At 39.0% G+C, this 12,580-nt stretch overlaps 1 protein-coding gene and 1 pseudogene across 2 annotated transcripts in view; one reads left to right on the forward strand and one right to left on the reverse strand.

Moving 5' to 3' along the window:
- PAPSS1 (3'-phosphoadenosine 5'-phosphosulfate synthase 1) overlaps positions 1-12,580 on the reverse strand; it is a 99,407-nt gene that overhangs the window by 21,327 nt on the left and 65,500 nt on the right. For both annotated transcript variants that reach the window (XM_077882217.1, XM_077882216.1), the window contains one exon: positions 9,085-9,353. In XM_077882217.1, the coding sequence (XP_077738343.1) occupies positions 9,085-9,353 (269 nt within the window). The remainder of the gene's footprint in view (positions 1-9,084; positions 9,354-12,580) is intronic.
- On the forward strand, positions 4,392-4,931 carry LOC144303827 (large ribosomal subunit protein eL21 pseudogene; annotated as a pseudogene).

The following is a 12,580-nucleotide window of genomic DNA, read 5'->3' on the forward strand; positions in this document are numbered from 1 at the left end:
TGTAGAAGAGATTTACAATTTACAATTACTCTCATCACAAATCCTAAGAGTTTAGACCGTGGAATCCAAAGCCTTCATTCTGCAAATCAAGAAACTGAGATGTGACATTCAAATTACAAGTTTTCCCAAAGATTCCCTTTATTTCCAAGGAACCTCAATTGTTTGAGTCTTTGAAATAACACAACTGAAATGCAGGAGATGTATTTGTTCAGAGCCATCAGCAACCAAACTTATTTTATTCTTATAAATTATGATCCTCTGGCTGAGCCCAGCTTTGCAGAGCGAGACAATCGGGAAAAGAGGATAAATCCACCATGGCCCATCTCACTCCTGCCTCTCAAGCCCAGGGGCCCCCAAACTTGCTTTTGATAAAAGACAGAAGTACTTGATTTTCTTCTGCCTCTCCACCCTCTCACCTATTATTATTTTAAGGAATCATAGGTGGTATGGCAGTGGAAAACATTTCATGAAGTCCTTTACCAAGGTGAGAGAAGATCAAAATAGATACCAATTACTGAGCTCCTCCTAATATGCTAGTCATTGTACAAAATGTTTTATAAATATTTTCTCATTTAATGTTTACAGCAAATTGATCAGTTTCTATTCCTTTTTCAAAATAAGAAAATGGAGACTTGGAGTTTCAGTAACATGTCGAAGATACAAAATGACAAACTGAGAAAACATTATTCCTGAGTATCATCAACCCCCAAATCCATGCATACCTAGTCTTACTGAGTCCCTTACACTGTGTCAGGCCCTACAGAAAGACAGGATGTCAGGAGGACAAATTCTGGTTAGCACTACACTTAGGGAAGAAACAGTATAGACTACCTAACTGCATAAAAACTGTACTAACAGACCATACTAGACCATGATGCTCCCTCACTAAGAAATAAAAACAGATGTGGAGTAGAAAGAAACCAGGAGGAAAAAAAGGGGATTTTCTATAAAGAAACCAGGAGGAAAAAAAGGGCATTTTTCCCCCATAAAAAGCATCCTAAAACATCTGCAAAATCTAATGTTTCTGAATTAAATTAATAATTTTGGTTATCAAGAAACTATATATAAGCTAAAAATATATAAAATACCAGACTACTCAGATCCCCAAAATTATTTTCAAAATATACCAACAGATTCTAAATGTTTCTGTATACAGACCCACAACTGCTTATCCAAAAACCTGAAATCTGAATTTTTCCAGCTTTGAGATATAATTGACATATGACATTATCTGAGTTTAATGTATACAATACGATATATGTACATTTTGTGAAATTACCACAATTAGGTAATGCACGCATCTGAAATTGAAAAACCTCCATCTATCTAGTTTTTAAAAGTAATTTAGTAACAAAACCTGATCAAAAGTGACACAGAGTTTGTTATGGGCTCTACTGATCCCACTTGGTGTGAAAAATCATTCACTGTGCCACAGAAATATTAATGTGCTTTATATCCCAGGAGAATTAGGTAATATGTAACCCTAAAGATCCTGGATAAGAGCCTATGTCGCACTACTCCAGAAACATGAATAATATAAATGAGAAGACAAAATCATCAGACTGCAAAGATCAAAGTTTACAATTAAAACTGGGGAGTCTATGGCTCCTAATAATTAGGCTTAAATCTCCAGAAGAAATGTCTCTGTAGGTTGGTTGGAATTCTCAGAAATGCTTACAGGGAGGAACAGATTTAAATCCTAACAGACATCCTATTTAAGCTGCAGATACTGGTACAAAACACAAACTAAATACACTGGCATCCACGAGGCAATATATTCCTACTGTCCCAGTGTAGGGAACCTGCTCATTTGCACAGAAACAGTTTCTATTAAGGAGTCATTTACTAATGCATGGATAACTTTCAGGATAAAGAGAAATCCTTACCTCCAACTATATGTTTCCTCCAAAATTCAGCTGGTTATCCTTAATAACATGTCTTAACCAACAGATAAAGCTGTTAGTTGCACATACTCACATTCCAAAATACATCGTACTTTCAGCACTTTCACGCATTATTTATACTTTACAAAAACAGATTTAGTATTTTGTGAGAAGGGACAACCACAATTTCCTATAGTCGATGAATATTTCACAAAAATGAAAATGTACACATATAACACCTTTTTGGCATTAAAAAGTAACTCTCCCTCCACATGCGTCCCGTCCCCCACCCACCCAATTCCTAAAATGGAATTTAGGAATCAAGCTATTAAAATTATACAGACTGGAAAATCAGGGACATCCTGTTGATAACCAGACAGGCTTAACAGCTGCTCATTGCTCTGAAAAGTATTTGTGCTAGGGAAACAAATCTGGTACCAATGCCTTCTAAATGACCTACAGAAAATGATTAAAGGAGAGTCATTGTTTTTTATTTTATTATTATTAGTTGGCAAACAAGTATCACTGGCAGACTTTTTCCTGATGTCACTGGAAAAGCTACAAAAATGAATGTTTTTTTAATTACAAAAAAATTCTTCACTTAAAGCTGTGAATAAGCCAAATAAGTCAAACACTCAAGGGGGGCACTTGAGAAGAAGAAATGGATAGTTTTCACAAGCCATTCAATCTAACAGTTTACATCCTGCCAGATCATAAATCAGTAAAACATTTTTAAGGGTTTAAAATGCGGAGATGTTTATAAGAAATTCTAGTTTGTTCTTTAAAAGTTCAGAAGTTAAAAACTGCCTTTTGCTCAGGTACCAGATCCAGTGCTTTCTGACAAGAACCACACCTCTCAGCTCCTATCAGAGACTCCAGATAGACACCTAGAGGCCGATACAACTTCAAGGTGTTTTCATACCTTTTCACAAAACCTGAGTGCTCTGTGCAGCCCCCTGACTTCCTTGCCCTCCCACGCACTGCCAAAGCACAGGACCCTTAGAGATTTCCAGGCAGCAAGGAGCTCTGGAGAAAAGAAGAGCAGGCCATGGAGTCAGACTGGCCTGAGTTTCAGTCCCAGCTCTGCAGTCATACTGGTGAAGCTCGACTTCTAGTGAGAACTCCTCCAAGCCCTTGAAGTCTCGACCTTCAGTGTTCATCCATGTAGGCCCTGTGTTAGCCAGTTTTAGCAAACCTCTTGCTAAGTCAGGTTCACAGAAACTCCCAATCCTCAAAACATGTGATCAAATTCTTCACCACCCACCACCCCAAAGTGATATCTGATCAGCTGGCTTGCTTTCAGCAAGAATCCTGTGAGGTCTTTTGTTTTTTAAGATTTTATTTATTTATTCATGAGAGTCACAGACAGAGGCAGAGACATAGGCAGGGGGAGAAGCAGGCTCCCTGCGGGGAGCCCGATGCAGGACTCGATCCCAGGACCCCAGGATCACCACCTGAGCCGAAGGCAGATGCTCAACCACTGAGCCACCCAGATGTCCCTTTATGAGGTCTGTTTAACCACAACCATCTTTTGCCTGTAATTTCTGATCCTGTTGATTTTCTATCCACTGAGCACTCACCACCACCCACTCTGCCCACTGGCTATCAATCCCCACTTGTCTACATCCTATTCAGAACTGAGCCCAGTTTTACCTTGAGGTCTCTTTTCCCCCACTGTGACAGTTCCTGAATAAAATCTGCTTTTACCACTTTACTGCCCAGCTCTGATGTTCTCTGATGAACCACCATTGTGACCTGGCCTCTCTGAACTTCAATAACCTCTATAAAAAGGGATTACAGCTGTCTCACTGAGTTGTTGTGGGGATGAGGTTATACAATGTAGGCAAAGAATCTACTCAGTTTGTGACAGACACATTCCCAAGTACTCAAAAGGTGGTTATTCTCATGTTCTTTATATATTATCTCAAACACCTAAGGACATTCCAAATCAAAGGATGCATGCTCTGACATGAAGTCTGTTCAGGAGGTCATCACAGGCTCTCTGCCAAAGCTGAAATTCTGAAACTTCACACAGACAACAAGAGTCCTAAGGTGTAGGCAGCTCCCCTGATGTGGGGACAGAACCCCAAGGGTGTTGAGAACTTGTAGCAAAGTGGTTTGTTATTGTTTTTTAGTAAAAGCAGTTGATATTCATCACTATGTTCTGCTACCAACTAGGCAATGTGTTAAATGATTTACATCATCCTATCTACCCCTCATAATAACAACAAAAACACTGGCAGGTATTACTAATACCATGAGGCAGGTATCATAAGAATACAAAGACCAAGAATACAGATGAACAAAGAGTATCACAATGCACAATTCTAGGCTGTAATAAAATAAAAGTTTGAAAGCCACTGTACAGAGGTTCCTCCTCTAATGAATGCCAGCCAGGGCCATCCTACCTCACTATTTTGGAACTCCTATAGGATATTTTAAGAATTTATTTCCAGTCTATTTTCAAAACATGTCGCCACTTATTTTAAAACCTATTTATAGCTTCCTTTCGGCCGGAACCGCCATCTTCCAGTAATTCGCCAAAATGACCAACACAAAGGGAAAGAGGAGAGGTACCCGCTATATGTTCTCTAGGCCTTTTAGAAAACATTGAGTTGTTCCTTTGGCCACATACATGCGAATCTATAAGAAAGGTGATATTGTGGACATCAAGGGAATGGGCACTGTTCAAAAAGGAATGCCCCACAAATGTTACCATGGCAAAACTGGAAGGGTCTACAATGTTACTCAGCATGCTGTTGGCATTGTTGTAAACAAACAAGTTAAGGGCAAGATTCTTGCCAAGAGAATTAATGTCCGCATTGAGCATATTAAACACTCAAAGAGCCGAGATAGCTTCCTGAAGCGTGTGAAGGAAAATGATCAGAAAAAGAAGGAAGCCAAAGAGAAAGGTACTTGGGTCCAACTGAAGCGCCAGCCTGCCCCACCCAGAGAAGCACACTTTGTGAGAACCAATGGAAAGGAGCCTGAACTGCTGGAACCCATTCCCTATGAATTCATGGCATGATAACTGTAAAAAAAATAAAAGACCTCACGATTGTAAAAAAATAAAAAAAATAAAAAATAAATAAAACCTATTTATATAATATACCGCAAGATAAAAAAATATTCTGTGGAAGTTATAGTACATGGCCCCATAGCCAAACTATCTAGACTACTCTGTGATCTGAAACAAGTTTTTTTAACAGATCTACTTCTGTTTCCTCATCTGTAAACTGAGAATCATAATCATACCTACCCTCTTAGTGTTATTGTAAGGATGAAGTTGGCTAATGTATGTAAAAACCCTTGAAATATTGCTGGGCAGATACAGTAAAAACTCAATGAAAATGAGCTATTATTATATTCTATTTCTCAATCACTACATATAAATACAACTCATTTACTGTTTCTCCACTTCCTCTTCAGTGAAATTGGTTCAGTAACAACATTTTTGAGGTTGGTTAAGAAATAGTAAATTATTGTAAAATGCATGGCTAAATAGTCAGGCTCAAGGACCAAACTGGCTGAATTGAAAAAGATAATAAAGGGGTACCCAGGTGGCACAGCTCATTAAGTGTTGGACTCTTGGTTTCCACTCAAGTCACAATCTCAGGGTGGTGAGATCAAGTCTCGTGTTGGGCTCCACACCTAATGTGGAATTGGCTTGAGACTCTCCCTCACCTTCCACCCCTCCATAACTCATAAGCACATGCACTCTCTCTTAATAAATAAATAAAAAGATGAAAGATAGATACATAGATAGATAGATAGATAGATAGATAGATAGATAGATAATCAAGTATAAGTGAGGAAATACTTATTTTCTCACTTGGAAGAGTAAAATGGTAAAACCACATTAGAAAATCCAATGACAGCACTTACCAAAACTCAACAAATGCATACCTCATAACCCAGCAATGCTACCCCTAAGTAAACACCAACACAAATGTCCACGAAAAGATATGCACTAAAATCATACCAGCACTTTCCTTACTAGCGAAGCACTGGAAACTGCCACACACTCACCAACGGTATTTGGTATAGTCACATGATGAACACACGGCAGTACGGAGTATGACCAACTACGATAACTATACCCAAGAGGCTGAGTTCCAGAAACAATGTAAAGTGAAAGAAGCCAGACACAAAAAAGCATATACTGTATGATTTCAGTTATAAAAAGGCTGGGCTGGACACTGATACAACACTCAGGTCCCCCCAGGGAAAAAGGACTATTCCTCAGTCTCTAGGAGAGCTGCCAGCACACAGCCAGCAGCTGTCAGCCCTCTTCAGAAACTGCCTCTGTGGAAAAGAGCAGCAATGCCCAAGGTCATGCCCCTTCCCTGGGCAGCCAATCATGGTCGACATGGGGGCAAAAATGCCTATTTCTTGTGTAACATGTAACATTTCTGAGGGCCTTTCCAGAACTCCATAAAGGGTCAACTAAGGCTTCTCCAAGACTGAATCACAGCTTAACTTTTCCTCTGCCCAGTCTCACTCCCTTCCTCTCTTTTTCCACAAGCATTGATCCCAAAGGCTCTAATAAATTTCCTGAACTCTAATCTTGCTCTCAGCGTCTGCTGCCCAGAGTATCCAAACTTTGGCACAAGCAAACTGGATCCATGATGTGAGAAGTGAGCATACTGGTGACCACTGGGGGAGAATATGGAGGAAACAGGACAGGAAGGACAGCGTCTAGGATGAAGTGTTTTTTTTTGTTTGTTTGTTTGTTTGTTTGTTTTTAAGACTGGATGCTGGTTATATGATTGTTCAAGTGGGAAAAATCCACTTAGCCATTCATCTATGAAATACGTACTGTTCCCCACATATACTATACTTAAAAATGAAGTTAAAAGAAACTAAGACTAATTAGAAAATGCTCTGGAACAGACCTTTCAGGAATATTTAGTTCAGTCTCCTTGTGCACCAGTTAAATAACCATTTATCGTGCACTTAAACATAACTCAAAGAAATTTAAAGAAGCCGAATCTGAGATCACAAACCAGTGGGAGGGGCAAACTGGAACCACGCTTTGACTCCTTGACAGCAGACTTGTATTGTGTTCACCAGACCATGTCCTGGGGGGCAGCAACAGGCATCAAATCTCACACCAAGGAAGGGTTTGCTGTGGCCTGCTCACCAACTAGTCAGCTATGCTTGCAAAGAACACAGCTTTCCAGGAAGCCAAAATGCACTCCAAAGGCACCATTACGTATCTTCACCTTTGAATTTTTTTTAAAGATTTTATTTATTTGAGAGAGAGCAAGCAAGTGAGAGAGAGCATGCACATAAGCAGGGGGAGGGGCATAGGGAGAGAGACAGACTCCCCACTGAGCAGGGAGCCCGACATCGGGCTCAGACAGGGCGCTCAGGTTCCATCCCAGGACTTAAGATCATGCCCTGAGCTGAAGGTAGATGCTTAACCGACTGAACCACCCAGGCATCCCCACCTTTGAATCTTTCTTAAGAAACATACCTGGTTCTGAAATTAGAAAATATAAGAATCTTTGCAATGTAGACAAAACAGCATGCTTTAATCCTTTGTGGTGTTCTCTCAAGAAAGCATAATCTGTTTTACCAGAGCCATCTATTTTTATTATTTATCTATCTTCTCATCCTTACCTTTTTTTTAATTTATTTTTTTCATCCTCACCTTTTTAAAAGCAATTTTTAGTTTACTTAAAACATCATCTCTCTTCCCCTTTTAGATAGGAAGTAAGAAATGAAACACAAAGATGACAAGATATATCTTGAATTGGGAAGGTAAATCTCTTTACTTTTCTAGGTGGCCTATTCCTGACCCTGAACTCACTTGGGTCACTCCTACTTTAAAAACCATTCATCCTATAATTTTATCTGGGGAATTTTGGACCAAATGATTCCTTTAAAATGATGATGATGAAAACAGCACCAAAGGAAAGTTTGAGCAACTACTAAAACAAAATTTGTCACTTTATCTCCAAAACAATGTAGCGCCTCTTTGACACAGAAGTTGTGGTAGTCTCTAGGAAACTTAAAGGGTGATCTCCTGCCTATTTCTCATGAACCTGTGATACCACCAAAGAAGAGTAGGAGGAATTTTACCCACTGAAGTTCCAATGCATTATTTAGGCTGGATCTAAGAGAAGAGTCAAATAATTTTAATCTTTCAGGTTTTTTTTATTATTGTTTTTTCTTTCCCTGTTTTTCTTGGATAAAGAGAACTAAGAGTCTACAAACCCACAACTAAGCCCCAATAAAAATGTTTAGGCTTGAGCCTGAAGAATAGCCAAACACACTTGGATTTCCCTAACTTCTTTGGAGGAAGACATCACAGAATACATAGAAATTATTTAGATCCTTTTTAAGAGGGTTTGCTCCCAAATAAACTTAAATAAATTCATTTCCCTTCAAGAGCTGAAAAAGAATGCAATAATAATGTACATTCCAGTCTTCATCTTGAAAATTCAACAAGAAGCTGGCTAGGAATTTCCCACACACTGTTTTTAAGGTCATTTATTGATTTACTCATCTATTCAACAAATATGTCTTGAATACCTATTCTGTCTTGAAGCAAAAACCTGAGTAAGTCCTCTTCGATATGTATATGGTCATAAAAAGATCTCAAAACATTTTTTGACCACTAAATAAAACTCCGGAACCCTCTCCACACCCAATATCAAGAAGTAATTTTACTTCCTGACTCTAATTATGCTCCAGTCTTTCACAAAAGAACAGATGAAAAATGTCTTCTGAATGTTTTTTAAAGGGTACTAAGCTTACTTTCCCACTGAAATACCTTTGGCCCTTCCAAAATTCAGAAGCAGCAAAAATCAGACCAAGTCTGTCTCAGGAAGAATGACAGTACTTTGTTAAAGGGCTAAGAGGGTATTATCAGAGCTCTGTCTGTAACTGGGCCAACAGTTTTAAGAGGTGCTTCTGCTATACCTTTCCCTCTGTCTGTAGGGAATGTTCCCTTCCTCACAAAACTGAGACTAAGAACCACAATAACAGCAAGAGAAGCCTCTCCCTGTCTTCCCATTCCCAAGAAGACTAGTTTTGGGGGGTCACCTCTAAAGAACATTGTAGTGGAGCATGAGAGTACTCTGGGCATGCTGAATGTCTGGAACAGATCAACAGATCAGAGGAAAATCAACACTAGCTGTGTCAGTAATATAGTTTCAACTCTGCTACAGTGAAAATCTTAAAAGCAGTCTACCTCAGTTGGCCCAGCATACATCATGGGAGATGGGAAGATGGCCACCACTGTTGTTTCAGGATTCAGGATTCCTTCCTCCAGCACTGCAGCATGCTGCTTCATTCGCCACATCAATGGAACATCATCATCTTTTGTCCAGCCACCAAGAGGGTGAAGGAGAAGGACAGGGCGCCGATAGCCCCTCTCTAAAAGTTGCTTATGGGTATCCTGCATTAACAGAGCATGTCCATTGTGCACTGGATTGCGTAATTGAAATGCAAAGACAGCATCTGAAAAGAGAATTTCCAGAGTCAAGAATAGTACATTTCTAACAGCTTACCTTCCAAAGGACAAGTAATTCTTCTTAAAGTTTGATGCCTAGGATTAAGCAAACATACGTGTCCATAGAGACTGGTAAAAAACATGCCCTGCTTTGACCATTTACTCCAAGGCCAACTTATCCTATCCTTCTGCCATGTTTTTACTTTACAAATCTTACATGTCTGTGGATGTGTAATAGAATGGTCAAGGATTTGCAACAACTGTTTTCTGCATTCATGGTGAACAAGAATAACCAGCAGACTTTCTGGTCCGAACATCCTGGTCCAAGTGCTTACAATGGATATAATTTCTTGGCCTGTGCCTTAATTACACACCAGGTCAAACCCTCCACAGGACCTAAAACACTGCTTTATTAAAGAGAGACAGAAAGGTAAAGAAATCCATATTTTAAAAAATTTACTTACTATCCAAATATGCTCATTTATACTGATTACTTTGTTTGACTGGAACTCCATGTTGTTTTGTGATGCCAGGTCTGGATTTTGGATTACAGATTAGCAACAACACTATCCCTTACAAAAGCCATTGCTATTACCCAAAGATTAATTAAACTGGTTAACTCTGTATCTTCTGCTTAACCACCCTGGTTTTACTCCTGCACAGGGTTGAATCGGGAGACATTTTTAGAAAGCATGGGTCTTTAAGGTCATAGAGAAATTTCACAGTATAGTTCACAACCCAGTTAGAAGAGTTCTGTATTTTATTGCCCTGCTAACAACTGGTATAGAATCATGCCATGGTCATCCAAGCCTGACTAAGAAGAGAGGAAGATACTCTTCTCTCTAACAATTTTAAGCCAAATAGTACAAACATCTTCCCCAATCTGTTCTCAATTCTGATCCTCTTCTATCATGATGACCAACGGCCACAGGAGGAAATTTGTGGGAGTCTACTTGACCAGGGATTCAGGGTTTTTTGGGAGCTAAGATTCTCAACTGTAGGAGATGGAAGGCATAACTACAGAAAGGAGAAAGGTCAGAATAGACTATGTGGTACTGGATTAAGACTGAAAGGATCAGGGACACCTGGCTGGCTCAGTGGTTGAGCATCTACCTTCAGCTTAGGTCATGATCCTGGGGTCCTGGAATCAAGTCCCACATTGGGCTCCCCTTCTGGGAGCCTGATTATCCTTCTGCCTAAGTCTCTGCCTCTCTGTGTCTCTCGTAAATAAATAAACAAAATCTTAAAAAAAAAAAAAAAGACTGAAAGGATCAGCATAAGCTCACAGTTTTCAGCTATGTAGAGGATACAAGAACAAACATAAATGTGTGTGTGTTGGTACATTAAGTGTGTGTATGAGTATACACAAGCACATTTCTTAGTTCTATCCACTGAAAGATCCTACAAGCAACCACTACCCATGACAACGAGCAAAACAAAAGCACAAATTTTACATTCTAAATACCACTGGCAAAATGGCTGATTCTAAGGCTAGAGCAAGAGAAGTACAACATGTGCTAGAACATAAGAATGTGTATCATCAAGAATGGAAGGGCTCAAAAAATGATGGAAATGTCAAAAGTACATAGCAACCAATGTCTGACCCTATGATTGGCCCCAACGGTCAACCCAGGACAAGTTAAACACTAACAAAAATAATCATAGTAATGAACTGTAACCTACCGAGTAAAATAGGAATCTGTGAGTCGATAAAGAATAATAAATCAATAAAGCAAAGGAAAGAAGGGGGAAAACCAACCTTTTGGTAGGTAGAAGGTCAACAATAAACATAGGAAGAATGACATTAGAAAAATCACCATCTGGCGTCAATGTGCTAAAACTAGTGGGTATAAGTTTGATAACAACAGGATATTTATAGTTTCAAAATCTCTTCCCCAAAATACTTTTTAGTAAGTACAAAGTAATTTGTTAACTTTATAGCAGAAAATCCTGGCAAACACAATCTTAAACAAGAGACAATAGCAAACTTTTTTAGAAAGTTAACCTTAAAACAAAAGTTCAGGACGATCAAAATTGTAAAACACCAAATATGACAACTGCTTCCAGTAGTATCTCTGACAAAAATGTGTAGCCTGAAGCTAATCATGAGGAAACAGCTGATAAATCCAAACTGACAGACATTCAACAACGTAAATGATAGAATGACTCTTGAAAAATGTCAAGATCATAAACGACATAATAAAGACTAAATGACCCTTCCAGACTGAAGTAGACTATGAAAAGACATGACTGAGGGCAGCCCGGGTGGCTCAGCGGTTTAGCAGTTTAGCACTGCCTTCAGCCCAGGGCATAATCCTGGAGACCCAGGATGGAGTCCCGCGTCAGGATCCCTGCATGGAGCCTGCTTCTCCCTCTGCCTGTGTCTCTGCCTCTCTCTGTGTCTCTCATGAATAAATAAAATCTTAAAAAAAGAAAAAAAGAAAAGAAAAGAGAAGAAAAGAAAAGACATGATTGAGTCCTGAACCAGAAAGGAAAGGTAGCAAAGAAAAAACCTGATTGCTGCTGTTGGTTGTGCTATTAGGGACCTTATTAGGACAATAGCATGATCTGAATGGCATATACAGGTGAGACTGTGTTATATCAATGTTATTTTCCAGACTTGGATGAGGACACTATGGTTAGGTAGAAGACTATTACTTTTAGGAAATGCATGTGGACATACTAAGGGGTAATGAGGTATCCCATCATGTCTACAGCTTTCAAAGAGAGTGAGCACGAGAAAGCAAATAACATATAACGTTAGTAACTACAGATTCTGGATGAATATATGGAAGTTCTTGGTCCTATCCTTATAATTTTTCTGTAAATTTAAAAACTATTTCAAAATAAAAAGTTAAAAAGCAAAGTGAAAAATTATGACAAAAGACATATGAAGCAAATACAATATGTGAACCTTATTTAGATCCCGATTCAAACAAACTATTAAAAAACTGTGACTACTATGAAATTATTAGAAATCTGAACACTGAATGGATATCTGATTATATTAAGACTATTATTATTATTATTGTTACTTAGGGGCAATAGTGGTACCATGGGTGTCCTTTGTTAAGTCCCTATGTTTAAGAGATAAGTACTGAAATATTTAGATGAAAAAAGGGGATTTGAGCTCTGTGTCAGAATCATATGCAGGGGTGAGGCTGGGAGTGGGGTACAGATGCAACAAGATTAGCCACGAGTTAATAACTACTAGAGCTGGGCTACAGGCACACAG

Source organism: Canis aureus, chromosome 33 (genome assembly GCF_053574225.1).
Source record: "Canis aureus isolate CA01 chromosome 33, VMU_Caureus_v.1.0, whole genome shotgun sequence".
NCBI lineage: Eukaryota > Metazoa > Chordata > Mammalia > Carnivora > Canidae > Canis > Canis aureus.